The sequence below is a fragment of the Ctenopharyngodon idella genome, chromosome 2, assembly GCF_019924925.1.
Source record: "Ctenopharyngodon idella isolate HZGC_01 chromosome 2, HZGC01, whole genome shotgun sequence".
In the NCBI taxonomy this organism is placed as follows: Eukaryota; Metazoa; Chordata; class Actinopteri; order Cypriniformes; family Xenocyprididae; genus Ctenopharyngodon; species Ctenopharyngodon idella.
This window is the reverse complement of record NC_067221.1, coordinates 6,126,043-6,152,843: the sequence shown is the minus strand read 5'-3', so window position 1 is coordinate 6,152,843 and position 26,801 is coordinate 6,126,043. Positions and strand designations below refer to the sequence as shown.

At 36.7% G+C, this 26,801-nt stretch overlaps 2 protein-coding genes across 7 annotated transcripts; one reads left to right on the top strand and one right to left on the bottom strand.

Annotated features, from left to right (window-relative positions):
- Nucleotides 1–1,033: 1,033 nt before the first annotated feature.
- Nucleotides 1,034–15,657, top strand: phc3 (polyhomeotic homolog 3 (Drosophila)). 6 transcript variants are annotated; one of them, XM_051867622.1, is made up of 15 exons: nucleotides 1,034–1,162; nucleotides 3,822–4,015; nucleotides 4,225–4,386; nucleotides 4,454–4,543; nucleotides 7,058–7,213; nucleotides 7,334–7,423; nucleotides 7,887–8,118; nucleotides 9,968–10,575; nucleotides 10,891–11,053; nucleotides 11,142–11,386; nucleotides 11,658–11,808; nucleotides 11,886–12,000; nucleotides 13,005–13,143; nucleotides 13,248–13,503; nucleotides 15,036–15,657. In XM_051867622.1, the coding sequence occupies exons 2-15, from the start codon at nucleotides 3,842–3,844 to the stop codon at nucleotides 15,188–15,190; spliced, it is 2,736 nt and encodes a 911-aa protein (XP_051723582.1). In that variant the 5' UTR covers nucleotides 1,034–1,162; nucleotides 3,822–3,841; the 3' UTR covers nucleotides 15,191–15,657. The 6 variants fall into 6 exon arrangements, with proteins under 6 accessions (XP_051723582.1, XP_051723593.1, XP_051723597.1 ...); XM_051867633.1 differs by having other exon boundaries at nucleotides 1,048–1,158; XM_051867637.1 differs by lacking the exon at nucleotides 1,034–1,162 and adding an exon at nucleotides 1,194–1,352 and having other exon boundaries at nucleotides 7,887–8,058.
- si:dkey-127k13.1 (PWWP domain-containing DNA repair factor 3B) lies at nucleotides 15,615–26,782 on the bottom strand. Its single transcript, XM_051867658.1, is given in 14 exon segments — nucleotides 15,615–16,348; nucleotides 16,431–16,519; nucleotides 17,907–17,938; nucleotides 17,941–18,106; nucleotides 19,790–20,028; nucleotides 20,184–20,234; nucleotides 20,535–20,610; nucleotides 20,765–20,825; nucleotides 20,901–20,986; nucleotides 21,072–21,142; nucleotides 24,496–24,639; nucleotides 24,801–25,044; nucleotides 25,129–26,010; nucleotides 26,641–26,782. Coding segments are annotated over 13 exon segments (2,136 nt in total). The 5' UTR covers nucleotides 25,948–26,010; nucleotides 26,641–26,782; the 3' UTR covers nucleotides 15,615–16,290.
- Between the last annotated feature and the right edge of the window lie 19 nt (nucleotides 26,783–26,801).

Here is a 26,801-nt window from a genome sequence, read left to right as displayed (position 1 = left end):
TAAATATGTTTTTAGTACATTAATGGATCTTGAGAGAGGAAATGTCATTTCTGGCTATGGAGGCCTCGCTGAGCCATCGGATTTCAACAAAAATACCTTAATTTGTGTTGAAAACATGTCATTATAAGCTGAGATGTTTAAAAAAAAAATAAAAAAAAACATTTAAACACGACTGTTTATGCTTTTTCATAATTTTTTGGAACTGACGTGCAGATGAAATGGATGCACCTCCTAATGAAATTACTGTGCGGTTTCACTAATTAAACAAAGTTTTAAACATGTAAACTCACCATTAAACAAATATGTATGGTGCAATCAGAGTTATTTGTGGGTATGAAAACCATAGATTTCTTTCCCTTTAATCTCTTAAAAGGTGTATCTTATAAAAAATAAAAAAATAAGCATTTTCAAGCTAGACAGCACCAGTGGCTCATTTATAATACTGTAACTTATGAAATGAAAGTAAAAATGGCGTATAGAAATGTTTACAAAGGCAAACTTGGTAGAATTCACATAAAAGAGCATCAGGATTAACTTTTCGAACTCTAACCAAAATATTTGCAGTGCATGACTCTCAAAATAACATTTATTATAGGCTAAAACACCACATTAGGCCTACATGCAAAAGTAGCATATTTTAGCATTTTAAAAAAAAATGTATTAAAATAATAATAACAACACTTTGCAATAAAAGTTTCATTTGTTAACATTAGTTAACACCAACTAACGATGAACATACTTTACTATACATTACTAATACATTTTTAAGATCAAAAGTTGTATCTGTTAACATTAGTTAATGAACATTTTTTATTAACAAAGGTTAATAAATGCTGTAAAAAATATTGCTCATTGTTAGTTCATGTTAGTTGAATAACGTTAACAAATGAGACCTTATTGTAAAGTGTTACCAAAATGGTAATAAAAATGTAATAGCCTATAATGACAATATTTATTAGGCTCTGTGAGAAAGTCATGGTGAAGGCAGCGCTGCACGAAGTCCTCCTACACAGCAAGTGGTGCTGCTGGCTCCGAAATATCTCAGCCTCTGTAGCGTTTTGTTTTTATCTCCATCTTAGAGCGCGCTGTCGCATTAGAACATGACTGAGGCCGTGACAGAGCACAGCAGCGCGCGCTCACGTCTCATATCCATCTCAGGCAGGTAACACTCATCGACTGATGCGCCTTCAACATTGCATGGGTGAACCGCGTCATGATCGCATGATTCCCCAAAGATGGAGACGTAAAGACTTAATAAAAACATTTTCTGAAAATGATTCCCGTCAAAACGTTTGTTAAAACAAATCTCAGTGTCCCACAAGAAGAATGTCATGGTGGGCTCGACTGGAAAGGTGGGCGTTTCTCCATGTCACTGGGTTGTTAGAAGCAGTTATGACTAGATGGATGGAGCCAAAAACATTCGGCCTGTCGAAATATTCGACAACGCATTTCGTAAGCGACACCAGTCTGAAGCTATTTCTGATGACTGTGATAAACAGGTGATTCCCTAAAGTTAAAATGCCGTATATTGTAACGATCTTTTAATATATTTAATAACGCATAACACGCGAGTTGTTTAAGTGTCACAAGAATAAAACTAGCAAAAATATGTTTTTTTTTTTTATTTTACTGAAAAAAACGCATTATTAATTATTCCGACGCTTCTCCTGTTTAAATTAATTCACTTCTGTTATGCGCGTCTTATATTTCATGATAGGCTATCAAAATAATATCAAAAACTTTATAGCCTACCTTTGCATTTAAACGGATTACATTTACATTTGATTGGTGAAATAAGAAGTTCGCGACACCGAGAGAATCCTTGGCTTTTAAATGTAGCCTAAAGCTAACAGCTTATATTTTAGTTAGCTATTTAAAATTAGCCGCTAATCTGCAGTGAGTAAAATGCTTGTAGCTCGTTGTAAATATTTTTTATTATTAATTATGATTATCCAGAAGGAGATTTAAACACTTTATTGACTGACTTTTAGGGATGAAAAAAGTTTATAATTTCTGTGAAATAGGCTATTATTTATCGTCGACGTCACGAGTCACATATTCTGTATTTTGTCTGGATACAAAATACAGGGTGGAATAAACTGTTAATATTAAACACTAGACAAAAATTCACTTGAAAGGATCGAATGAAGTTTTTACAGCAAAAAGAGAGAGAGCGCGTGCACAAAACTAATTCACGTTTATTTCATTTAATATTTTTCCAGAAAAATCATGTTACAGTCTGACAGAGACTGTACTGTACAGATACTGTAATCTGACAGAGACAAGAAATTAAACCGTTTTAATTTTAAAAACTCTAAAAGTGCAGGTCCGGAAAAGAAGCGACATTTGCGCGTCGACCAATCAACATGTTGCGACATCAGATTTTAAACAAAATATACGTTCATATTTTGTTTAATTAAAACTTTTCTCCATTAACTTTTATTCAGTGTATTGCTGATAAACATTCATTCATTACTCTCACATTTTGTGATGTAAACCTGTAAATAATTTATGCTACTTTTCATCAGTTAAACTGATCAAATAAATGTATCAAATATTAAATAAAATAAAACAAAATGTTTCCAATAACACTATAAAATAAAAATGTGTGAAGTTGTATAAATTGCTATTAGAGCTAAATTATAAATTTTAATGAACTGTTTATTTTAAGTATAGGTAGGCCTATTTTTAATGACATTTTATAAATTTGGTAAACTTGTGAATTTAAAGACGTTTTATAACGTGTAATAAATGTGAAGTGTGCAATAATTCTGTGCAAGCACTCATGATCATTTTAATTTCCACAATGTTTAATGGTTTATGTTTGTTTGGATTGGGAACTCTTTGAGTTATAATGTAATATTGGTGAATGCATTTCTCTTTTTTTTTTTTTTTTTTTTTAAAGACTGACTTATTTTCAGTGCTCATGATTATGATCTGGCTTTAACATTTGATTGTACCTAATTAAAGAAAACATAACACCACCAGAATTCACATGAAGATTAATACATTCGGCATTGATCAGCTATGACATTATTATCTTGAAAATTTTTAACAGCTTTTGTCGTTAGTGTGTTCTTGGAAACTTGTCTCTATTATCATTGGTCTGTGTTTTATGGTGTTTAGGTAATTCTTGTCTGGCTTTAGAAGCCAAAGAATGTGTAAATTATTTGCTTGAAACAAGTAGCATAGGCTACATTTTACAATATAGGTCTATTTAGTTATTTTTTATACTGTATATGTCATGTTTTATACTGGGCTTTATGACTGATAAGCTATGGTCTATATAACTTTAAGAGCTTTAATGTGAATTCTGCCTTTATTAAAAAATACTAATTATTGTTATGTAATTACTTTTTAACTTAGTAGTTTATTTTCTTTAATTTTAGTTTTATTTCTAACTTATGATTTAGTCTTATATTTTTTACACTTTCTATGCCCAAAATATATAAAAATATATACATATATAAAGCATTTTAGAGCATTAAGAAAAAAATGTAAATGATAAAGCCGGTTTCTGTCCTTTGCTAAATTTCTGCAACATTTGTTTGTAAACATATTTACCTTTAGTAATATACTGAAAAAAAGTGACATGATAAATTGTTACATTTTTCTCATATTTGCTAATGCAATATATTGTAATTCATTTTTTATGAAATCAACCTTAATCAATTAGATCAGCCAGCAAACCATGCAGTTAAAGAACAGAAGTGGATTACAGAATACAGGACATTCTCTCAATCCTTTTCAATCTTTCTGGATTTTAAAAAAAAAAAAAAAAAATTATAGTGGCTGATTTGATGTTTTTTGTCATTTTTCAGTTGGCTAACAAACCACTCTGATGGGTGACACAGATAAACAGAGTCAGGAAGAGATGGAGGGGGACAGCTGTGTGTCAGCAGCCTCCAGTAGTGCCGCTCCAGTGAGCTCTACACCCCGATCCAACACTCCCACGGGCTCCCAGCCCAACTCCATTCCCCTGGGAAACGTCTCTTCAGACAGGCAGGCGGTCCAGGTAACATATGGAACAAATGATATTACACAATGCTAATGTATCATAAAAGAATATCAACAGCCTTTAAATGTAGTCAAATTCTGAACATTGTTTTGAGGCTGACCTAATCTTCAGCTGCTCTCTCTTTGTTGTGGTTGTGAGTCAAAGACATTGGCAATACATGATTCCCTCCAGTGCCGTGTGAAGCTTATGATGTGGTGTTTTGCTAGGTAATCCAGCAGACGTTACACAGACCACAGAGCATGACAGCTCAGTACCTGCAACAGATGTATGCTGCCCAACAACAACACATCCTGCTGCAGACGGCTGCACTACAACAGCAGCATCAACAAAACCTCACCGCTGCACAAATCCTGACCACTACAGAGCAGGTAAGAGAATATATATATGAGAATATGTGCAATATAATATAATATAATAATTTGTTCCTGTTATCAGGCCGCACAGACTAATGGCAGGCAGCCCAACTCCTCCCCTACATCATCCAATGGGAATGTAACTCAGCTTGCTAGTGTGTCTCAAACATCAGTAAGTGCTTTCGTTCTTTAGTATATAAACTTTATTTTAGCTTCTTCACAAATTTGTTTTATATAGATCAGTGTTTCCCGACCACTGTGTGTCAGGTTGTCAGGTGTGCCGTGGAAAATAGACCCATTTCACAGACTGTGATTACGCGTTTTATCGTAAATCCTGCAAAGTTTTTTATATTTTCATTTTTTAAAAAATGTATGTACATTTATAACACTATACTTAGTATTATATCAGCATTGTATCAAATTACAAAAAAGTAGTTAACGCTGCTTTGAGGGTGTTTCTAATACAGCGGCTATGGGAGTGACGGTAGAAATGACATCTTTCTCTCTTCTGGCTGCCGTTATCAATCGCTCTCTATTTTTTTCCCTCTTTTTGAAAGTTGTGAAAACACTATTGTGGAGTTTTTCTTTTGCTATTTGTGCAAATGGTAACACAAAAATATATTTAATGAAGTTTCTCATTCACCGCTATAAAAGTTTACCCAACTATGACGACTTCTGCTTCTGAGAAACCCGGAAATGTGAAAAGGGTCCAAAAAATAAGTAAAAATAAATGCTATATAAGGATATTTCATCGCTGTCTTGCTCTATATCTCTGTATTTCATCATTTTTGTTTAATAAAATTAATGCTATTGGTGATCCTTGATGTCTGTATGTGGGTTTTTACCATAGACTAAAAAAATATTTTTACAAATATTTAACCAATAAAAAGTATTTAAAAGAGGTTGCGACTAAACCTTGTAATTCCATTGGCTCCTCAAACTGTCAGTCAAACCTCATAACTCCACCCTCCTCAATTGCCTGCGCACAATTTGCAGATCTCTGCTTCTTTACAGTGCAAGAGAAAATAAAGAATTGATGTTTGAGTAAGTACAACATTTTCTTTACTCAAGGAACAATACATTAAACATAAAGGCTAACGTATTTTGTATTTGAAGAGCAGAAAATAGTCTTGCCGCGCGCCTACATTTGAAATAACGAACTTGAGCGCGCAAAATGTGAACGGTAATTGCCGTCTAGTTGAAGCAAATATACTATTTTAAATATCCTGTGCATAGCGCTTCATCTTTTGGATCATGAGATCCAAGAAAGATCACAAGAAAACCAAGCGCCCATATAGCTATAATAAAGTTGATGAAAACGTAATGCGCCTGGCTGCCTCAGATGACGGCTGTTCCAGTGACGGACAAAACTATCTGTCATTCGCTCTTCAAAAATCTCATAACTCCATTTGAGCTTTACTTTTATAAAATGTTAATATTATAATGACCCATGCAAGTGTCTGATCGTATAAAGCTACAATACCAACTTCAAAGACAGCGTTTTATTTTTTAAAAATACAAAGTTTCCGCCCAACAGGGATGATATATAAATAAGTTGTTTTATCGTCATCACCAACAACATCATATAGCTACCTATATGACCTGATTGTGTTCCTACCTGACTTAAAGGGTTAGTTCACCCAAAAATGAAAATAATGTCATTTATTACTCACCCTCATGTCGTTCCACACCCGTAAGACCTTCGTTCATCTTCAGAACACAAATTAAGATATTTTTGATAAAATCCAATGGCTCAGTTAGGCCTCTATTGAAAGCGAGATAATTTACACTTTCAGTGCCCACAAAAAGTAACTAAAACATATTTAAACCAGTTCATGTGAGTTCAGTGGTTCTACCTTAATATTATAAAGCGATGAGAATACTTTTTGTGCGACTTTTCAACAATATCTAGTGATGGCCAATTTCAAAACACTGCTTCGAACTTTTTGTTTCGAATCAGTGATTCGGATCGCGTGTCAAACTGCTGAAATCACGTGACTTTGGCGCTCCAAATCACTGATTCGAAACAAATGATTCGAAGCAGTGTTTTGAAATCGCCCATCACTAGATATTGTTGAATAAAGTCGTTATTTTGTTTTTTTGGCGCACAAAAAGTATTCTCGTCGCTTCATAACATTAAGGTTGAACCACTGTAGTCACATGAACTGTTTTAAATACGTCTTTAGTAGCTTTCTGGGCATTGAAAGTGTTAATTAACTTCAATAGAGGCCTCACTGAGACATCGGATTTTATCAAAAAATATCTTAATTTGTGTTCTGAAGATGAACGAAGGTCTTACGGGTGTGGAACGACATGAGGGTGAGTAATTAATGACAGAATTTTCATTTTTGGGTGAACTAACCCTTTAAACTCATTAAATTTGAGTACTACTTTTAATATAATATCTGGTTTTAATATGCCATTTAAAGCAATGCATGTTTATGCAATTTTATTATATTTTTATGAAGTGGATTTTTTTCTTATCAAAACTGGTTTCTTCACAAAACCTTTTTCACAAAAAAAGGTTGGGAAACACTGTTATAGATGGACCATGTGCTCTCATTTAGGCATTATGCTGGAAAAAAGTGCTCTATTAAAAGTGTGCCGTAATTTGATTTAGGGAAACTACATTTTTAAGCTTTTGATAAAAGATGAATTAAACAGGAAAACACCTCTCTCCCTCTAGATCACCATGCCAACCTCTCCTGTAACGCAGCCAATAGGTCGCCTCCAGGTCACTAGCTCCAATAGCACAGGGGGGACCATATCCCAGCAGGCCATGCTTCTAGGAAACAGCTCTCCCACAGGTAGCCAGGCCCAAATGTATCTGCGCACTCAGATGGTAAGCATCTATTATGTTCTTCGAGAAAAGAGTTCACTGGTGTTCTCAGGTTTCCACTGACTTGACTTGATTCTGTTTCTTCTTCTTTCTTCCCATTGCTCATTGTCTCTTAACCTGTAGTTGATTCTTGCTCCTGCTGCCACTGTAGCTGCCGTTCAACCTGATCTGACTGTTGTGAGTTCAATGTCCTCTCATTCAGCATCATCACAGGTGAGATATTTTTTTTATATCAGGGATCAAATGCTAGTCTGTAAATGGGGCATTCTCAGGAAATAGTGCCATTTGTGTTATTTAATTGTTTAAGGTTACTGATGTATAATGAAAGGATTAAATAATATATTTTACCCACTTCAGTGTTCTTTCAAATAGATTATTGTTGAAGTTTGGAAATATTAATAATCATATATATATATAAGCATTATGCATTTTATAAATAAAATGTTATTTAATATATTGTAGATGTCATGTAAAGATGATGAATGGGGGCATGCAAATTTGCAGATTTTTTTTAACTAATAATTTAACTAAACAGAGTTAAACCTATTAAATAAATTTGGTATCCTGTGTATTATATTAGTATTAAGTGATGGACACACACAGAATGACCCACTATGTTACAATAAAATGATCAATGATGCTCCATATTCATTCAGTATGTGTTGTCTTCTGCAAGGTTCAAAGCTTGGCTCTCCGCACGCATCTCCCTGGAGCTCTTGCTACTGCCCAGAACATCCAGATCAAGCCTCCTCTTCAAGGCCAGACGCTGGTGTCCCCCCTTCCCAAGATGTCCATTTGCCCACTGAAGTCCACACAGCTGTCCCAGAACCTGGTAGAAACTTCTAGAAGTGAGTCCCTGTTGACCGATGTCACTCAGCCACCATCAGCTCAACCACACATTCCTCCTTGTAAGTCACAAGATCGCATTTCCATCTCCATTATTTTCACTGTTTTTCATTCAGAATAATGTAAATGTAGCAAATATTGGCTTTAAAATATTATTAAAAAATTCAATTTTTATTTACAAAACAGTGGTCCCACAGTCTTGAAAAAGCTAGATATTTCTAGCCCTGGAAAAGTGATGGAAAATTAATAAAAAACTTACATAAAGTTTTTATTAAAGTTAAAAAAATAAACATTTAATAATAACCTATATTTTATTGGTTGGGAATAATGAGAAATTGCTATTTGTGAGTAAAATATAATTTAAAAACCACGGACAGCTGGAAAAGTATTATAAATTTATTGGTCAAAAAGAATGTGAACCCTAAAGAGCATACAATTATTGAAACTTCTTGTAAATATTTTAATTCCAATTATTTATAGTTCTTTTATTTAATTAGTTTAACATTGCCACTTCAAGTTTCTGTAAATAAAAAATGGTCAAAAAGTTTGAAATCCACTGCTATAACCAGGGGTGCACAAACGTTTTTCAGTCTGGTACTCATGAGAGCACCTGGAGATTCAGTTTTGTTCCATTAAATATAACTATAAAAAATTAAATAATTAATAATAGCATTATTGCACTTTATTTATTTATTTTTTAATAAAACAATAAACAAAATAATAAATAAAGTGTGATAATACTATTATATTTATAAAAAACAATACAATTATTTTATAGTACACTTAAAAAATACAATATTTACATTTTCATTTTTTTCTTTTTTATTTGTATATGGATTTTCAACATTTTCAAACCTAAAATCAGGAAGCTTTTATTTTGGCGGGTTGCCAAGAAGTAAGTATATGCATTCCTGTGCTGTGTTCGAAATCGACCCCTTTACCCTCATTCACTATTCCCTACATTACTCCACTAATATAGTCCACTTGATGGAGTGAATGAAATGAGTGCGTGAATTCAGACACTGAGTGCACTGGAAGGGCTGCCAATTTCGCATAGTTTGTGCTGCTGTTTAATAATCATTTGAAATGTAGCAATCTGGCAGCTCTATTAGTAATGAATATTTACATTGAACTCTGCCATGGGAACTAGCATGTTCAAACCTTTTAAACGATTTAATGATCAATTAAAAAGGAATTTATACCTGTATGATAATGCTGGACCAGCGCGGTTTGGAAATGAATGGATGATTGATTCAGCTGCAGGCGCCATCTCCTGGCGAGACGCGGAAATTCATTTAGCACACGACTCTCACAGTGCATTATGGGTATTCTCTAGCTGTTGAGCATGCATCGGTTGTACACTCGTTATTGCGGTGCATTGTGGGATTGAATGAGTGCACTCAACATCATCCACTGTGGTTTCAGACACCACTACAAATGGCTGTTCCCCTCAAATAGTGCCCTATTTAAGGGTATAGGGGGCGATTTCAGACACAGCCCTGGTGTGGTGAGAAATCGAGTCCCCCCAGGAATCAGGTCTCTTTTAGGACTTGATTTCTCATGACACCGGTTTTAGCACTGCCGAGTGAAGCGCATCAGTGAATGTCACAGCTTTGCGTTTTTGCTCTGAAATCGGCAGATTTATTATGCATTCAGTTCAAATGGAAATCTTATACAGTATTACAGTTAGTCGATCTAAAACGGTGATTGTGCATTAACAGCTGTCAACCATGTCGGTATGCAAATTAGAGGTCTGAACTTATTTACCCAGTGCATTTATATTTTGGTCGCACATGCGCCCTGCGCACCACTTATGTGCACCCCTGGCTATAACACACCTATTTTTATTTTCAAACATCTTAGATCTGTTCATACTGAATACTTTGTGTTTGCTCCCAATCTCTACCACAGCAACGTTCACACCAGTCCAGTCTCATACGCTGGTCAGACACCAGTTGCATTGCCCTTCCAGCCAGAGGATGACGCCCCACCAGCTCATCATCCAGCAGAGTGCCGCCGCTCACAGACAAGTCCAGCCCATCGCTCTGCGTGTCACACCGCAGGACAGCTGTCCTCCGCCCCTTGCCCTGCAGACCCGCACCACTCCCACTACAGCCACCGTCCAATCACAGCACACAGAGTTCCTCTCAGTGCCCTCCTCTGCAAATCAAGCAGTCAGTCAGTCGGCAGTTGTGTCTATGTCCACAGTTCCTCCTGCAGCGCTCCCTGACCCTCCACCCCTTCATCTGGGCCCAGTTCTAGAGCCGGTCTCCCAGTATTCACACCTGGCCTGCCCTCCTCCTCTCACCATGGGTCTGCCCAGGCTGGTCCAGCCACAGAGACTCTCTCTGCGCTCAGTTCAGACTGTAGCTGTGCAGTCTGACCACATGCTGGTGTCTGAAGAGGAGCACCCAGTCGATGAAGCAGTAGTTCAGTTGCCTTTTCAGAATCTACCGCCACCACAGACAGTGGCAGTGGACTTAAAGATGCAACCTGCTACACAAACAGAAGCTCCCTCGGTTAGTCTTGTTTTATTCATACCAGCGTATGGAATAGTTCACCCAGAAATGGAAATTTTAGTTGACGAAAATATCATTCAAACATTTTATATCAATTTGAACATGTACAAAAACAACATGTGAAAACATGTTTCCTTTTTGTATTCTTTATCATCATGATCCACAATTCACCACATCTTCACTATTGTTGATGGAAAAAAATGTTGATGTGATTAACACTGTTCCTGTTGTGTTCCATGGAAGAAAGAAAATCTTATGGGTTTGAATTATATAGAATATAATTGCAATCCTTATGCTTATTATGAAATTTGGCAGGCGACGCCGTTGTTGAAGGAGAGTGGAAGCATGAATTTGTTGAAGGATGTAGAACACGTGTGTCCTCAGTACATCAGTGCGCCCACCCCGCCACCACGGTCCCCACCAGACGAGTCACAGAGAAGCTCTGATGATGTAACAGCTCAACCAGAAAACCATACAGGTACTTTGAACCTAAATCAAAGATTGGCAATGTGGTCCTCCCACCCTTCTGCAGAGCTCTAACCTGACCCCTCTTTCCCTATCCATAGCTGATCCGGACCAACCATGCATTTCATCGAACAGATCTGTGATCCGGTCACCGGAGGACCCTACACATGCCAACAGTTCCCCCCCTCCCCTCCTCTCCTCTGCGGTAAGAAGCACCAGCAGGCTTCCCCCAGCCAGCCTCCCAGGGAACCCTGAGGGTCGGCCCTCACAGGCCATCGTTAGACCTCACATCCTCACACACCTCATTGAGGGCTTCGTCATCCGAGAGGGCCTGGAGCCGTTCCCGGTATGTCCACTGGTTGACAAAGTAGCAATTCTCAGCTTCCATGAGGCCGTAATGATAAGCCCTAATGGTTCTCTAACGGAGCCGTGAAGCTCAAAGGTCTCTCGCTCCCTCTGGTGAGGGTCTGCGGCCAAACGTACAGATCAACCAGTTATTAAAGTCCCCTTTGGGAACCTTGGCAAAGTGCTCCACACTTTCAGAAGTCGAAACCACAAAAGGCATCTCAAAAAATGTGTGGCATGTCCAGTATTGATGTGCTGGTCTTTTTCATCAGGTGAGACGTGCTTCCCTAGAGATGAACTTACAGGCCACACTGCCAGAAGATAGAGAGGATGGAGAATCAGCCCGGGATGACTGCCTTATGGATGCGGAGCATCCGGAAAACTCCACTGATTCCGACATTGACAACCCTCCCGCTGAGGATGGTGGGCTCATTAGCACATTTCTTATTTATACATTGAGTCAATGTGAGCGTTTCTGGCAAGATCTCTTCTGCTTTCAGAACAGACAGATGAAAACCTGCCTGACGTACTGGAATGCGAGTTTTGTGGGAAGAGAGGCTTCGCTCGTACCTTCCTCAGATCCAAACGCTTCTGCTCCATGACATGTGTCAGAAGGTGAAGAGCATTAGGGATAGCCACTTTTTGTGTCTCTTTCGTTTTTAAGTTTGTAGTGTCAGTAGAATTATTATTATTATTTTTGGGATTATTATTGCTCATACTTTAGGTTCGAGGATCGTTCTAAACCAGGTGTGCCCAATCCTGTTCCTGATAGTGCTGTCAGAATTATTGCAATTATTTTTTTCATTTTAACGCGTTAAAAATATTTAACGCAATTAACACAGCATTCGTTTTTTTCCATCATCTTTTAGCTAGCGTTACATTATATGATCATGTTACAATTCATTCAGGTGGTATTAAATCATTCAAGCCTGATAAATTGGTTCTCTTTCGCGCTTGAACGGACAAAAACACACAAAATTATGCAAAAGTGCCCGCAAGTCATAAGCACAGTCTTAAAAGAGTAAAATAAAGTCTTAAATGACTGTAAAGCATCCGGATATCGGATGCGTGTCAGATCTGCGTCATGTGCGTCAGGTCTTAAAGTGACAGCAGCCTAATAAATCATCACCAGAACAAAAGTGGCAGACATGTTACTTGTTCAGATGGTGAAAATGTTGGTCATACTTTCAAGACTACAATCTCTGATTTCTGAGTACAGTATCCACACCGATGTGGTGACTGACAGCAAACATTAGATACATCCACGCTGAGGAGTCGTGCTTTAACATTGAAAAGTCGTGCTGCTCTATATTTTGTGAAAAACGTGATACATTTCTTCTCAGGATTCTTTGATAAATAGAAAGTTCATTTATTTGAATTTTTTTTATAAATTACTTTTGATAAATTTAATGCATCCTTGCTGAATAAAAGTATTAATTTCTTTGAACAGTAGTGTATACAATGCTTGCATTTTTTTTTTTGTAAGAATGCATGCATATATTATAAACTATTATGAAAACACATTTACGATATTTTCTTTTTATAAAGAGAAATTCAGTAAAGTTCATGTGACCATAAAACAGTATACTGCAGTACAAGCAGCCTTGTTCATCTTACAGATTCAACGTAAGCTGTAAAAAACGCCTAAACCTGTTCAGGCCAGAAAAAGTTGGCCGGTGGCCCCACAGACCCATGGGCAGGCGGGGGAGACCACCTAGTCGTGTAAACGGTGGGTCTAGGGAACACTACCTCAGGCAGGTCAGTGAAAACTAACAAATGACTATTTTACCAAACTATGCAACCCAGTGCTAAACCATAATTAATAACTGTGACTAACCAACTGCAACAAATTATTTCCTCAGCATCTGCAAGATTCCCATCGTTCCAACGACAACCAGAGGGTTTCCGATTCAGTGTGGATCGAGAGAGAGGAGGAGGAGGATCCACCAGGCCCGATGACGACAAGGCTGCGTTTGCAGGCCGAAAGAGAGAAGGAGCAAGACAGAGAAAGAGAACAGAGCCGACTGGAGAGCTGCAGCAGCTCTGACTGTGTTCTTGACTCGAGTCCCTCACAGTGGAGTGTAGAGCAAGTGTGCTCCTTCATCAGCTCTTTACCAGGTAGAAACGCGGTACACCTTCTGTTCCACTAGGTGGTGTTTAATGGATGAAGCCAATTCTTTTGAATGTAGTGTGAAGTTAAAAACTTTCTATATAGTATGAATGTAATCTGGACGTACTACATTCGTCATGTTGTCATTATCATGTGACCTACCAGCGTCAGTTGTGTTGCTTACATATTTTTGTCACATTCTGTTTTTCGCCTACTATATAGAAGGGCAGTATGCGATTTCGGATGCAGCCATTTTTTCCATTCTAGCTTCTTCTGCTGTTTCCATTCAAGCTTTGACTGGCTAATGTAGCCTATATTGACCCCTGCTGGTAGATGCAATAATTACACTATCTGGTTCCAAGTCATTCAAATTACGCCAAGTTCACACTACAGGATTTTAAGCCGATTTGATATATATATATATATTTTTTTTTTTATATATATATTTGATATATATATATATATATATATATATATATATATACACCTTGAACATATCACTCATTAATTCAGTTTATTCACTGAACTGTGTCAGAAAAAAATAATCTTAATTATGTCAAATAACACTAAAGCAAAACATGGTCAGGTCAAAGTGTCTGAATAATTTTTGGTCCCAAATTTTTATCAGTTTTACTGGTAGTCCACTGTATGAATAATTTTTGAGTATAATATGTCACAGTTTACTTTATTTTGCTATCTTCACTTACATAAATGAACTATAGTGTCCTGCACCCACTAGTAAAAATATATAAAAAATGTCTGAATAATTTTTGGTTTGATTGTATATATATATATATATATATGTATATATATATAGCTAATATTTCTAGTATAATGATTAGTATATTTTATTTAATATATGGCTGTTCAAAAGTTTGGAGTCAGTACAATTTTTTTTAAAGAAACAAATACTTTCATTTAACATGGATGCATTATATTGATAGCAGTAAAAACGTTTACAAAAAAAAATCTATTTCAAATAAATTAACTTTCTATTTATCAAAGAATCCCTAAAAGAAATGTTTTACAGTTTTCACCAAATATAAAGCAGCACAACAACTTTCACAATATTACTGTTTTTACTGTATTTTTGATCAAATAAATGCAAACTCTGTGAGCATAAAAGACTCCTTTACATTAAAGAAACATTAAAAAAATCTAAATTTTAAACGGTAGTGTATATTCTTTATATGCATTTTGGAAATTTCATTCATGTCTTGGTGTTTCCTGATCACAAAATTCACATAAAAAAAAAGGGAATGAAACCCGGCTTATGATATTCTGGTCTCAAGAAATGTTTCTTGAGCAGCAAATCATCATCTTAGAATGATTTCTGAAGGATCATGTGACTGAAGTAATGATGCTTTGATCACAGGAATAAATTACATTTTAAAATATATTCAAATAGAAACAGTTTTAAACTGTGAGATACTTGTAATGTCAATATCATATGATTTCCGCTACACTGAGCATCTGATGTAACAGATTTTTATCTTTAGAATCATATGTTCATCTTTGCATCTCCTCCACTTGTTCTAAGGGTGCCATGATATCGCTGCAGAGTTCCAGTCACAGGAGATCGACGGACAGGCCCTGTTGTTGCTCACAGAGGACCACCTCATGAACGCTATGAACATGAAACTGGGCCCTGCACTCAAAATCTGTGCACAGATCAACGCTCTCAAAGAACCTTAGGCTCATCTTTCCACAGCTGTCACACAATATCTGAGAGTCCGCTTCCTCCAAAGTGCCATGATTTCAGTGTGTGGCCATTCTACAGATACTGTAGACACTCATGGGGACCTTCTTCTTATACCTCAAAGTTTCATGGTGGACTTGTTATCTTGGATTTCATTCCATTCAATCTGATTGTAAGGTAAAGTTTTGTATAATATCTAGTACTAAATTCAGATCTTGTATATTGGATTTATAATAAACAGACCAACTGGAAAGGCAGAATATGAAGAATGAGGTATGATGTTGCTGTGCAGCCACAATTTGTGGAAGTTGGCACAATGTACAAAGTATTTAAAAAAAATAAAAAAATAAAAAAAAACACTTTAAATATAAAGAAACTCTTTAAATGACATAAATGTTTACAAAAATACAGAGTATATAATGAGTGTTCAAAAATAAAGATTTATTGATAAACATCAACCAAATCCTGTATAAAATCTTTATTACTTTAGACCAGAACTCATTTGCAATAAAATGCAACTTCTTTGGCAACTTTTTTGCACAAACATGTAGAAAAAGCCTCTATGCACTGCAAAGTTATTGTGAATTCAATGTCAGATGACTAAAAGGCAACATTTTAGAGACATCAATTGTGTTGACTGTAAATGCAGCTTGACATTGTTTACTTATATAAATAGCTCCAAACGTCCCTTACACACAGCATTTTCAAAACGAGCCACAACATCAGTTTTAGTTAAACTGAGGAATACAACAAAACAACATTGTTATTAAAATGTCATATTTATGTACAAGGTATATATTTATTACACACACTGCACACATTAAAAGCACCGTATTTTGCTAATTATAGCGTCAAGATGTCAGTCTCAGAGATCTGACAATAAACAATAATATCAGGTTTAGTTTTTAATTGACAAAGCAACAGCTGTTTGCCATGAAAAACATTCATTTCAATCATTCAATCAATTCAACTAATTTCCATACTATGATTAAGCACTGTCAAAAAAATGAAAGAAAATATTCCTATTCATAAATTGTATGAATAGAGCTCATAAAAGTTAATGTTTCTATAAAACAGAGGGGATGTCACTGTGTGTTTATAATGCTGTGTGCTTCATCTGCTGTTCAATCATCATGTCAAACTCCTGTCGCTCTCTAGAACACAGTGAAAGAAAAACAGTTTAAACACATGCAAGATGCAGTTTTTCGGGGCAAAGCAGTTCACAAATACTCTTACCTGTTACTAAAGCACGGCCCTCTGCGATACTTCTCCTCTGCCTTCTCCAGGGAAAGCTTGTGGACTCCAGCAATGGCATGGATAATGGCCTAAAAAGTAAAACAGTCACTGAAACATGGATATTCATGATGCTGGAACATTTATTCAGCAAGGATGCATCAATTGACCATATGCATGGAACATTCTTAAAGGGATAGTTCACCCAAAAATGAAAATTCTGTCATCATTTACTCACCCTCAAGTTCTTCCAACACAAAGGAAGATATTTGAAAGAATGTTTATAACCAAGCAGACAGCTTTAACAGCATCAATAATCAGAATATAGTCACTTAAATAGTCAGGCCTGGCATTAATTTAGTTATTCAAACGCAAGACAACATAAAAAAGACACGTCCCTCAGTGTTCCACCTCAGCAAAATTCAATTCAAACATCAGTTTTCACACTTTTGTGCGAAAAAAAAGTGTCAAAACACTAAATTAAAGATTTATTGTGCACTTTAGTTAGATTTACTGAACAAAATGTGAGTGTGCTGAAACCATTGAGCTTGCGCTGACTGACAGCTTCTGTGATAAAGGGAGGGAGAGCGCAGTGCTCGCTTTAGGTGTAATTCATTCACAAGAAAAGTTATTGTTTTTCATGAGACTTTGTGAGTACTTCATACTTCTGCTTCTGATTTTATAAGGATTAATATTTATTCAAAAGTGAAACGTGGAAAAAATATTACAAGAAATGGCTAATATGAGCCAATAAATGCTCCTCTGCTGCCATCTGCTGGTTATAGTGGTAATTAATATCTTTTTTATTTGTAATAAAAGTGTTTTCTATCAAATGTTGGATTTCCTACATTTTTAAATGCTCGGTTTTACAAATGGGGACAATCTCAGAAGGGTAAACAAATAATGTTTGTGGTCATCACATTAAAAATAACATTTGAAGTGCTGGAAAAATGTTGCGTAAGCGTATCTACAGGCACCGTGTTTCTTATTCAAACGTTCCCATTAGCTTTGTCTTTATTGCAATCAATAAAACTGGTTTATTGGCAAATTAGGTAAATGTGATAACTGCATTAAAATATAAATACAACATTAAAAACTCAACCACCAACCATGTACAGCAAGTACAGAATGAAGCTAACAGTTCACCGGAAATACTAAAGCTGGCTTATCGAAAACCAGAAAGTAACCGTGCATATGGTCAATTGATCAAAAGTGAAGGTAAAAACATTTCAATTTCAAATAAATGCTGTTCTGTTAAAACTTTCAAAGAATCCTGACAAAAATGTATTACGGTTTCCATACAAATATTAAGCAGCACAACTGTTTTCAATACTGATATTAAAAAGAAATGTTTCTTTAGCACTAAATCAGCATATTAGAATGCAGCCTTCCTGAGCATAGTAGACTTCTCTCGAAAACATAAAAAAAATCTTACCAACCCTTAAATGTTTAAACGGTCGCATAAATTAAGGCGATTACCTCAGGCAGCAGCACATCAAGAATAAGCTGGATCGGTCCACCTGGATGTTTTGTAGGCAGGTGTTATCGCAGACTTTGTCCAGGTAGCGGTACACCTTATCAACCTGCTCCTCATCTTCCAGATAGACATCAACCACTGGGCGAGAAGGCTTCTGGAGGGCTTGCATCCATTTAGACGACTCGCGACCGCTGATGACTGCCTGTGTGCACCAGACAGAAGGGTTAGCTGTATGCTCAACAAGTGCATACATGAACCTGCCTCAATTCTTCAATATAAATATTAGGGCTGTCAAGCGATTAAAATTTTTAATCTAATTAATTACATGATGTGGCGATTAATTAATCGCAATTTAATCACACATCAATTTTGGCTGAGAAATTACCCCCAAAAGACAATTTGAAGTCATTATTGTGTAAAGCATCAAACAGACATTACATAAAGTAGCTTCAGAAAGAAATATTTTATTCAATTTAACATTTTTTTTTACACATGAACTTTTGGACCATGAGACTGAGTAAATGACTGAATTTTCATTTTTGGGTGAACTACGCCTTTAAAGGGGTGTTTGATTATGTTTTCACTTTTTTTTTTAACTTTAGTTAGTGTGTAATATTGCTGTTTGAGCATAAAAAACATCTGCAAAGTTATGACGCTCAAAGTTCAATGCAAAGGGAGATATTTTCTTTTACAGAATTCTCTATTTAAGGACTACAACGAGCTTCTTCCCAGGTTGGTGACATCACTAATCCTAAAATAAACCCTGCCCCCGAGAACACACAACAAAGGGGGTGAGGTCATGTTGGGCTGCTTTAGAGAAGAGGAAGAGTTGTTGTAGTAGACTGTTGTTATCATGTCGTCATTTTACACCGGACTGCTTCAGAAACAAGGGTCAATTCAACGCTGGATTTGCACAAAAGATTAACATGACGGCACATGCTAGTCGATGAGTTGAATCAACTCCACAGCAACTACATAAATTTATCCACTAACCGTTCAGAAACGTCCAGTTTCATTCTAAAAGTTGTAACTTCTTCCTGAGTCTCTCCATCAGTGTCGACTCCGGTTTGAACAATGTAAGGCTGAACACCGTTACTGACAATCCTCATTTTGGCTGCGTGAGATTCTCCAGTTTTGTTGTTGTTGAGTAACCGAAGCGTGAGCTGTTAAAGCTCCGCCTTCTTCTGGAAAGGGGGCCGGGAGCAGCCCATTTGCATTTAAAGGGACACACACAAAAACGGCGTGTTTTTGCTCACACCCAAATAGGGGCAAATTTGACAAGCTATAATAAATGATCTGTGGGGTATTTTAAGCTGAAACTTCACAGACACATTCTGGAGACACCAGAGACTTATATTACATCTTGTAAAAGAGGCATTATAGGTCCCCTTTAATTTTTTTTTAATAATATGGAAATATGAAGTGATTTTTAAAAAAATAAAATTAGACTAAATAAGAAACTAAAACTGCCAGTAGGTGGCGGTAAATGTCTTAATGATTAAGCTGTTCATTCATTCATTTAACTCTGATTTTAACGGCTGAACATTTAACGGCTGATTCATTTAGGAATGAAGAAAATGGTTCTCTTAGGCTTGTTGGACTTGAAGCTGTAATATTGCTTAACTCATATGATCTAAATATGAGACAAAAACTCCTTATCTTTAATTTTAGGGACTTTCTGACTGCATTCTATAGGCTTCATCGCGCAGTGAGTTGTTGCCCTGCATCATATTCGTCAATCAACTGTATGTAATGTCAGATGAACTACATAGGTCTGGGGCAGGGCAAGTGCATTAAAAATTTTAACGTGTTATTTTTTACCCTAATTAATCTAATGAATGTGTTAAATCGACAGCCCTAATAAATATATAAACAAAAAATGTACCAGTAAGCGGTTTTCGACTTTTCGTCTGATGATAAAGTCAACCAACTGCTTGTTGGCACGGTTCCGTGCAGCCTTGGATCGGTCGGGCAGCACTTTCTTGGAGAGGAGCTCATCCTGCTCTTCCACAACGATGTCCTCTATGTTAATACCAGAGTTGCCGCACTGTTCACCCAGAATCTCCTGACTCGGGAAGGTCAGCACAGATTTCTCCTCAGAGTACCTCCTCCGCACTGGCCAACCTGGGATCATCAGATCAAAGGAACATTTCTGTTAAACCATTACTGGTGAATTGCATCTAATGACAAAGAGTCTTACATTTTAAATTAACAACAACTAACTATCACCCCTAACATACAAACACAAACATTTAAGATGAGTACAAAAGGAAACCTACTGATATCAGCAGCACAATATTCGATGAAGGAGCCAGAGAAGGATCCACATCCTGTCAGAAAACATCTGAATTCAGTATTTGAATTTCACTTTCTTTATAAGTCAGGAGTGCAAAATCAATCAATAGTTATTGATATTTCATATACAGTAACAAGGCACATGCTCCGGTTTATTCGTGTTTGCTATACATCAGGGCATTTAGTCTGCACATTTGGATAAATATTGATAAATATTTATAAATATAATGTGTATACAACACATTTGACTCTGCTACATATTATTTTAACTTTCATTTAAATATACTTAAGTACTGAAATTCTAAAAGGAAAACAAAAAAAATTGAGATAAATACCAATGCGGATCCTATAGTCTGATATCAGCTCCAGAGGCCAGGTGATGGCACTGCCATACTTCTCTTTTGCTATATCCTAAAAGAGTTATTAAAAAGAAAAGGCCTACCATGTCAATGAAAATGTCTTATAGTATATACAAAGTATGCTTAGTGTAACAATGTCTTCTAAAAGCAGAAATATGAAAATAGTGGGCATGCACTGGTAAACCGTCAAAGAGATGTTACTTTACCACCAATGTTTCATACTCTTCACAGTCAAAACGTTTTAGGTTTCGCAGGGGTACAGAAAACCTACAGATTTAAACAGAATAATTTACTATATATACCAAAAATAAGTGAAATTAAGACACTGATACTGATCCTTACCCTTTTCTAGTTCTCTTTTGGTCGATTAGGTAACAATCAACAAATATAATGCTGGCTTTTTTGCTCTTGTGATTCACACTTTTAACCTGTGGCACAGATGAGCACACTAGTCATCAACTACAGGCTAAAATCAAGAGTTACAAACTGCACAAAATCATATGCTGTACTTACCACTGCTGGCCAGTAGGGATACTTCCTCAGTTTGCACCACACGCAAAGTCCCTCTGAGATTGACAAAGGCTCTATAATGCATCAAAAATATATCAAAGCATTGACCAAAAAAAAAAAAAAAAAATTATATATATATATATATACATATATATATACAGTGCACAGCATAAATGAGTACACCCCTTCTGAACAAATACAAAATATGTATTTTCTTTATGATCACTAATTCATGGAAAGATGGCAAAACTAAAATGTATTAAACATATACATAATAAAAACTGAGAAATATATGTCATTAATAGCCATAAAATAAGTAAATTAGCCAATTTTGTTTAAATTAAGGATTGCAGAAATGAGTACACCCTAGATTTAATTCAGCAAATGTATAATATTCTAGTACTTAGTATGCCCTCCATAATTTTGAATATACTGCTCTGACCCTTCTTGGCACAGAGTGTACAAGTTCATGACAAAGTGTCACATCTGTCCTGTTTAACTCCTGGATGATGAGCTCCTTAAATGCCCTGATCTTTAATGGGGAGTGTTGCTCAACTCGTCTCTACAGAATCCCCCTCAGGCGCTCAAGAGTGTTAAGACTGAGTGCAATACATGTCCACAGAAGGGTTTTCACCTTGGGAGAATGCATATCCTCATTGTCATGTTGAAAAAATGCCCAACAATGCAGGGAATGAGGAAAGGGTAACATCGTCTGTTTCAAGTTTGTGTATTAATACGTTGTGTATACAACGTGGTGTGGGAATTTATGACAGCATTGATAAAGCACAACTCCCTCGCACCTTCAGCACTCATACATCCCTATATAAGAGCTTTACTTGCACTGAGCTTTACTGTGGGAACCAGGCACGTCTCACTGTACTCCTCCTCTAGCAACACCAGAACATTTTGGATGCTGTTAGATCCAAAATGATTGATTTGGTCTCATGAGAACAGAGTATTGATTCCCAGAATCTATAGTTTGTCAATATGGGCTTTGGAAATGGCTAACTGACTTTATTGTGCTTTGGCTACAGTAGGTAGTTCCAGTGAGAACAACAACCATGCATGTCATTTCTGCAGGCTGCGTCTTACTCTGTGAGATAAAGTCACTCTTTTCATAGCTTTTGCTGGCTCTGAGACACTCGCTTGGTATTTCTCCTGCTCTTTGGCTAGCAAAAAAAATCCCTCATCACTAAATGAAAGCTTAAAATGAAGGCCTGATTATTTCAGGGGCCTTGTCACAAGTCCATTGTTTTTGAATTTCTGTGTTACTTTTGCTATATTTTCAGACTTAAAACAATGATTTGGTAATCCTCTTGTACCACTGTCCTCTTTTGTGTCAGTTTCCTGACAGTTCTCTCCCAAGTGCTTCCATTGTTGTCAGCATTAAGTCTGAGAATGATTCAGTGGGCTATATAACACTTTTAATTGTCAAGAAACTACTTCTCTTTAAATGTTTTGGTTCAACCTGTTGATCAAACATTGCCTTGAACTTACACCAGAAAATTTTTATTTCGTTTTTGTTACACAACATTTTATCACCTTGATAAGAAAATCTTATTTTCTTGAATAATTTTGACATGCTTCTCTGGTAATTGATTAAGCAGACTTTCTGGAACATTTGCCCCCGGTTTCACAGACAAGGCTTAAGCTAGTCCTAGACTAAAATGCCTGTTTGAGCTGTTTTAACTGAAAGTAACTGACATATCTTAAAATATGTTAGAGCCATTGTTTTGTCTCAAGATGCACACCAGTAATGTTTTTTTCTAGTGTATGTTTATAAAAGCTACTTAAATATCCTAACTGAACTAAGGCTTAATCCTGGCTTAGGCTAAGCCCTGTCTGTAAGTAAGTCTGTAAGTAATTGAGTAATTGCTGACTTTCAGAAGTTTCAGAGGGGGTGTACTCATTTATGCTGTGTACTGTGTATATATATATATATATATATATATATATATATATATATATATATACATTTGTAACAATATGCTTAAAAAATTTATTAGACCACCTGTCATAATAAAGAGAAAACACTTTTAAACTAAAAAAATTATTGTCATTTATTAGGCAAATAACAAACTGAAACAATTTAATAGTCTTTCTTCACACATAATAACCAAAAAAAGTATATATTAAAATTTTTTTTTTTTTTTTTGTATGGCCTCCTTTGGACTTGATAACAGCTTGTATTCTTGCTGGCATTGTTTTTTATGTTATTTTCCACAGTTTCTGTTGTTATTGACTTCCAAGTAGTTTCTAGCTGTTCCCAAAGACTTGCTTTTGATGAAATGTTTCTGCAATCTATCTTTGAATCCATTAAATCCCAACAATAATTATATTTTAGCATTAGAAACACTACTGTGACTAAAGAGCTAACACATACTGGTGTGGATAAACCATTACAGAAACATAAAAAATGATTTTGGTAATCACCAATACTGTTAGTTTAGGGCAGCTGTGACACAAATCTTACATTGGGTGGTGCTCTAATAAATGTAATATATATAATAAATTTGTTAAAGGCACATATGTCATTTTTCACCACTAGAGGTCGCTTATTCAAAACAAAGGCGTAGCTTGATGATGCCTTGATTTCGCAGAGTCACGGGAGGTGTTGTCTTCACATTTATAGCCGGTGGAAAAGAATCCGACGGGACTATATTCATATTCATGGATGAGCTAATGTATTAAAGATTTATTAACATTACTGTAGTATGAAGCAGAGTGTGGATGAAAGCCGTTGGAGTGGAACGAGGCTAATGAGAGACGAGTGCGACACACGGCTCGAGAGCAGTGGAGCTTTTATTATGCCACAGACGAGCGCTTCGCTTATTCCGGTCATGCATATGTGGGGCAACGCATCTCTGTTTATCATATTAGATACATTTGTGTGTTGAAAGTTGTTATAATGCTACTCTGCGTTCGCTCAGTGGCTACTGTGAGACACTTGTTACACACTGCAGTAAGCTAGATCGATATTAGGCATGGTAAAACATGGCGGTAAATCAAGAAAATGAGATTTAAACAATAAGACTTACTGTGTTGAGCTATATAACATGATTAGTTTTCTGTCGATGAATGTATCCAAACAGTCGCTCACCTGTCTAATAAAACATAATATATTAAAGCGTCTTAGGTGTTTCCACGGTTTCTACAAAATAAATCCCGCAAATCGAGGGTAATGCAGGTGTGATGTCATTGATAGGCGACGCATGGACAAGGTCATGGTTAAAACTGCTTATTTCTCTGGATTTAAACATTCTTGGAAACATTTGGGATAATGTAAGTACACAAGTCAACAAAATATATAACACTGTTCTAGTGGTTTTTGGATATTTTAATCCAAAAATCTTACATATTATGCCTTTAAGCACTGTGTACAGTTATACATACACACACACACACGTTCCTTTTATTGCTCACTCACTTTTATTGTCCTGCTTCAAAAAGCTGGGCAGCTCTTCATCATCGTCCTGGTCTTCCTCCTGCATCAAGACAGAGTGGTTAAGAGGATGAGGCTCCTCCTGCAGGCTCAGCTCGATGGACAGGTCAGAGGACATGGTTTGATCTCCTAGGTACATAACACCACACTATATCATTATAATGACTGATTTCAGAAGACAATGACAACACAATCATATATCTGAGGCTCTATTTACACCTATTAACATTAAAATGTTATAATGTACTACATTATATTGATTTTTATGAGGAGCCAAAAATGTTGTATACCTGATTTCTGTGGCTCTGGCTCCTGGGTTTCAATGCAGGGTTCACTTGGAGGTTGCATCTCAAAGGATGGCTCTTCCTGAGGAGATTTTACAGGAGACTTTGCTCTCTTCCTACCGCGTTTCACTGGTGGAGAAACACTTGGCTGTTCCTGCACATTCTTTTTCTTGCGACCTCTTGGCCTTCCTGCTGCCGCGAGTCCCTGAGGTCTGACCCGTCTTGATGGTGTAGCATCTGGAGGAGGTGACTAATAAGAATACCACATGAAAAATAGTTAAGCCAGGAATTTCAAACAACAGTTCAATAATGCTTCAATGGCTTTCATACAAACCTTTACTAGACTGGAGTCTTCGACTTTCCGACGACTATGTGGCGTGCAGCTATTCTCAGCTCTTTTTGGAGACAGGGGATGGAGGTGTGAGTTCGGTGTGGAGCTTAAGAGAGGGCGGGTCCGGGGCCGACCCCGGCCCCGTTTTGGGGTGTGTGGTATAGAGCTACAATCACCATTAGTGTGGCAGGAGGATATCTCCTTGAGACAATGAGGAGATAATGTAGTACATGTGTGAAGCCCTGTAGAAACATCAGAAGGAGTCTGAGGGTTTTGAGTTTTTTTAGAGTGCCGACAACGTGTCCCTTTCCTTTTTGGAGAGCTTAAGTGTTGTTCTGGGCATGAATTCTGTACAGAATTGTCCGGTCCATCTGCACAAGCTTTGCTAGCAGCTACTTCTTTCTCGCTGGGTTGAATGCATTTCTTTTTCCTTCCCCTGTGAGATCTTTTCGAAGTCTTTGACGGGCATTTGGGGGTAGTCATTTTCTGAGGCACCGTCGACTCAGGTTTACGTGACTTTGAAGACGCCACTCCATTTAAACCCATTAGTTCGTGAGTTGAGTTTTGTAAACAAGCTGACGAGTCAGGAAGCGCACTTTGATCTGCTGCTTGAGGTTTCTCCTTTTTCTTCTTGGTCGTTCTTTGTCCGCATGATTCTGCAGTATTCAGATCTTGTGACACTGTGGTTTCTTTACTACGCAAGATGGAAGCTTTGTCGGTTGAAACAGGTTTGTTAAGATCTGCAAAAACTTCACAAATGGTGCGACAGGTCCTGTGAGGATTCCTTCGGTGGCGTGAAGACAAGTTATCTGATGAACTCATTCCTGCAACCACTGATGTCTCAGCACATTGTAACCAACCAATGGTTGGCTACATTCTGCTGGGCTGCAAAGAATCCCAAAGTGAGGTCTGTTACTCATGTTAGCTGTCAAAAGTGTCATGGACATATATATTCAACTTGTCTTAAATTTAGCAACAAACACACAGCAACTGAGAGTTCGACACAAATACATTTTACTGTAAAGACATACTATCCATTACATTATAAATAGGCTACATTATAAATATCAAATACATTAGAAGACATTTTCAGCAATTGCATCACTTAACACTTATCATATTGCGAAATGCAGCCTTTAAAGCCGATGTTAGTTCCTGTAAACAGTATCTTTGTTGTTATACTGGAACTGACATAACCCAAGTACTTTAGCAAATAAACACCTGCAAAATCAACCGTATAAGAATCGTAAGATGACAGATACAACGATATACGCATAAAATGCAACATAAACTAAGTATCTAAATCACAACAGACGTGTTGACAAGGAGCGCTGCGTATTAGCATTAGCAGCTCCATGGAAAACCAATGTAAACACGGTCAGAGGGCGTATGTTATAGTATCCTAAAAACCTGCAGAAGCAGGTTCAGTTGCAGCTGTTTCAAAAGCGTGAAATTAAAGATATTGTAATATAAAATGTATGCTCTCATATGAGCGGTTAGCATCAGATCACTTACTCGTTAGATTTTTAGCTGTTTACGAAGTGCTAGTTCGCGATCACTTGGTCAGGGCTTGCTCGAATCAGGAAGTTGGTTTGAAGGAGAGAGAGTTCTGCTATTCCCTCTCAAAACACTCAAAAGCACACTCTATTTTTTTCTTTTCTTTTGTTTTGCTGATA

What these genes read in the sequence shown, in the direction of transcription:
- phc3 (XM_051867622.1), top strand. Translation starts at nt 3,842, where the DNA reads ATGGGTGACACAGATAAACAGAGTCAGGAAGAGATGGAGGGGGACAGC. An exon ending in TCAACCACACATTCCTCCTT is followed by an intron (nt 8,119 to 9,967) that starts GTAAGTCACAAG and finishes TCTCTACCACAG; the next exon opens with CAACGTTCACACCAGTCCAG. An exon ending in AGGGCCTGGAGCCGTTCCCG is followed by an intron (nt 11,387 to 11,657) that starts GTATGTCCACTG and finishes CTTTTTCATCAG; the next exon opens with GTGAGACGTGCTTCCCTAGA.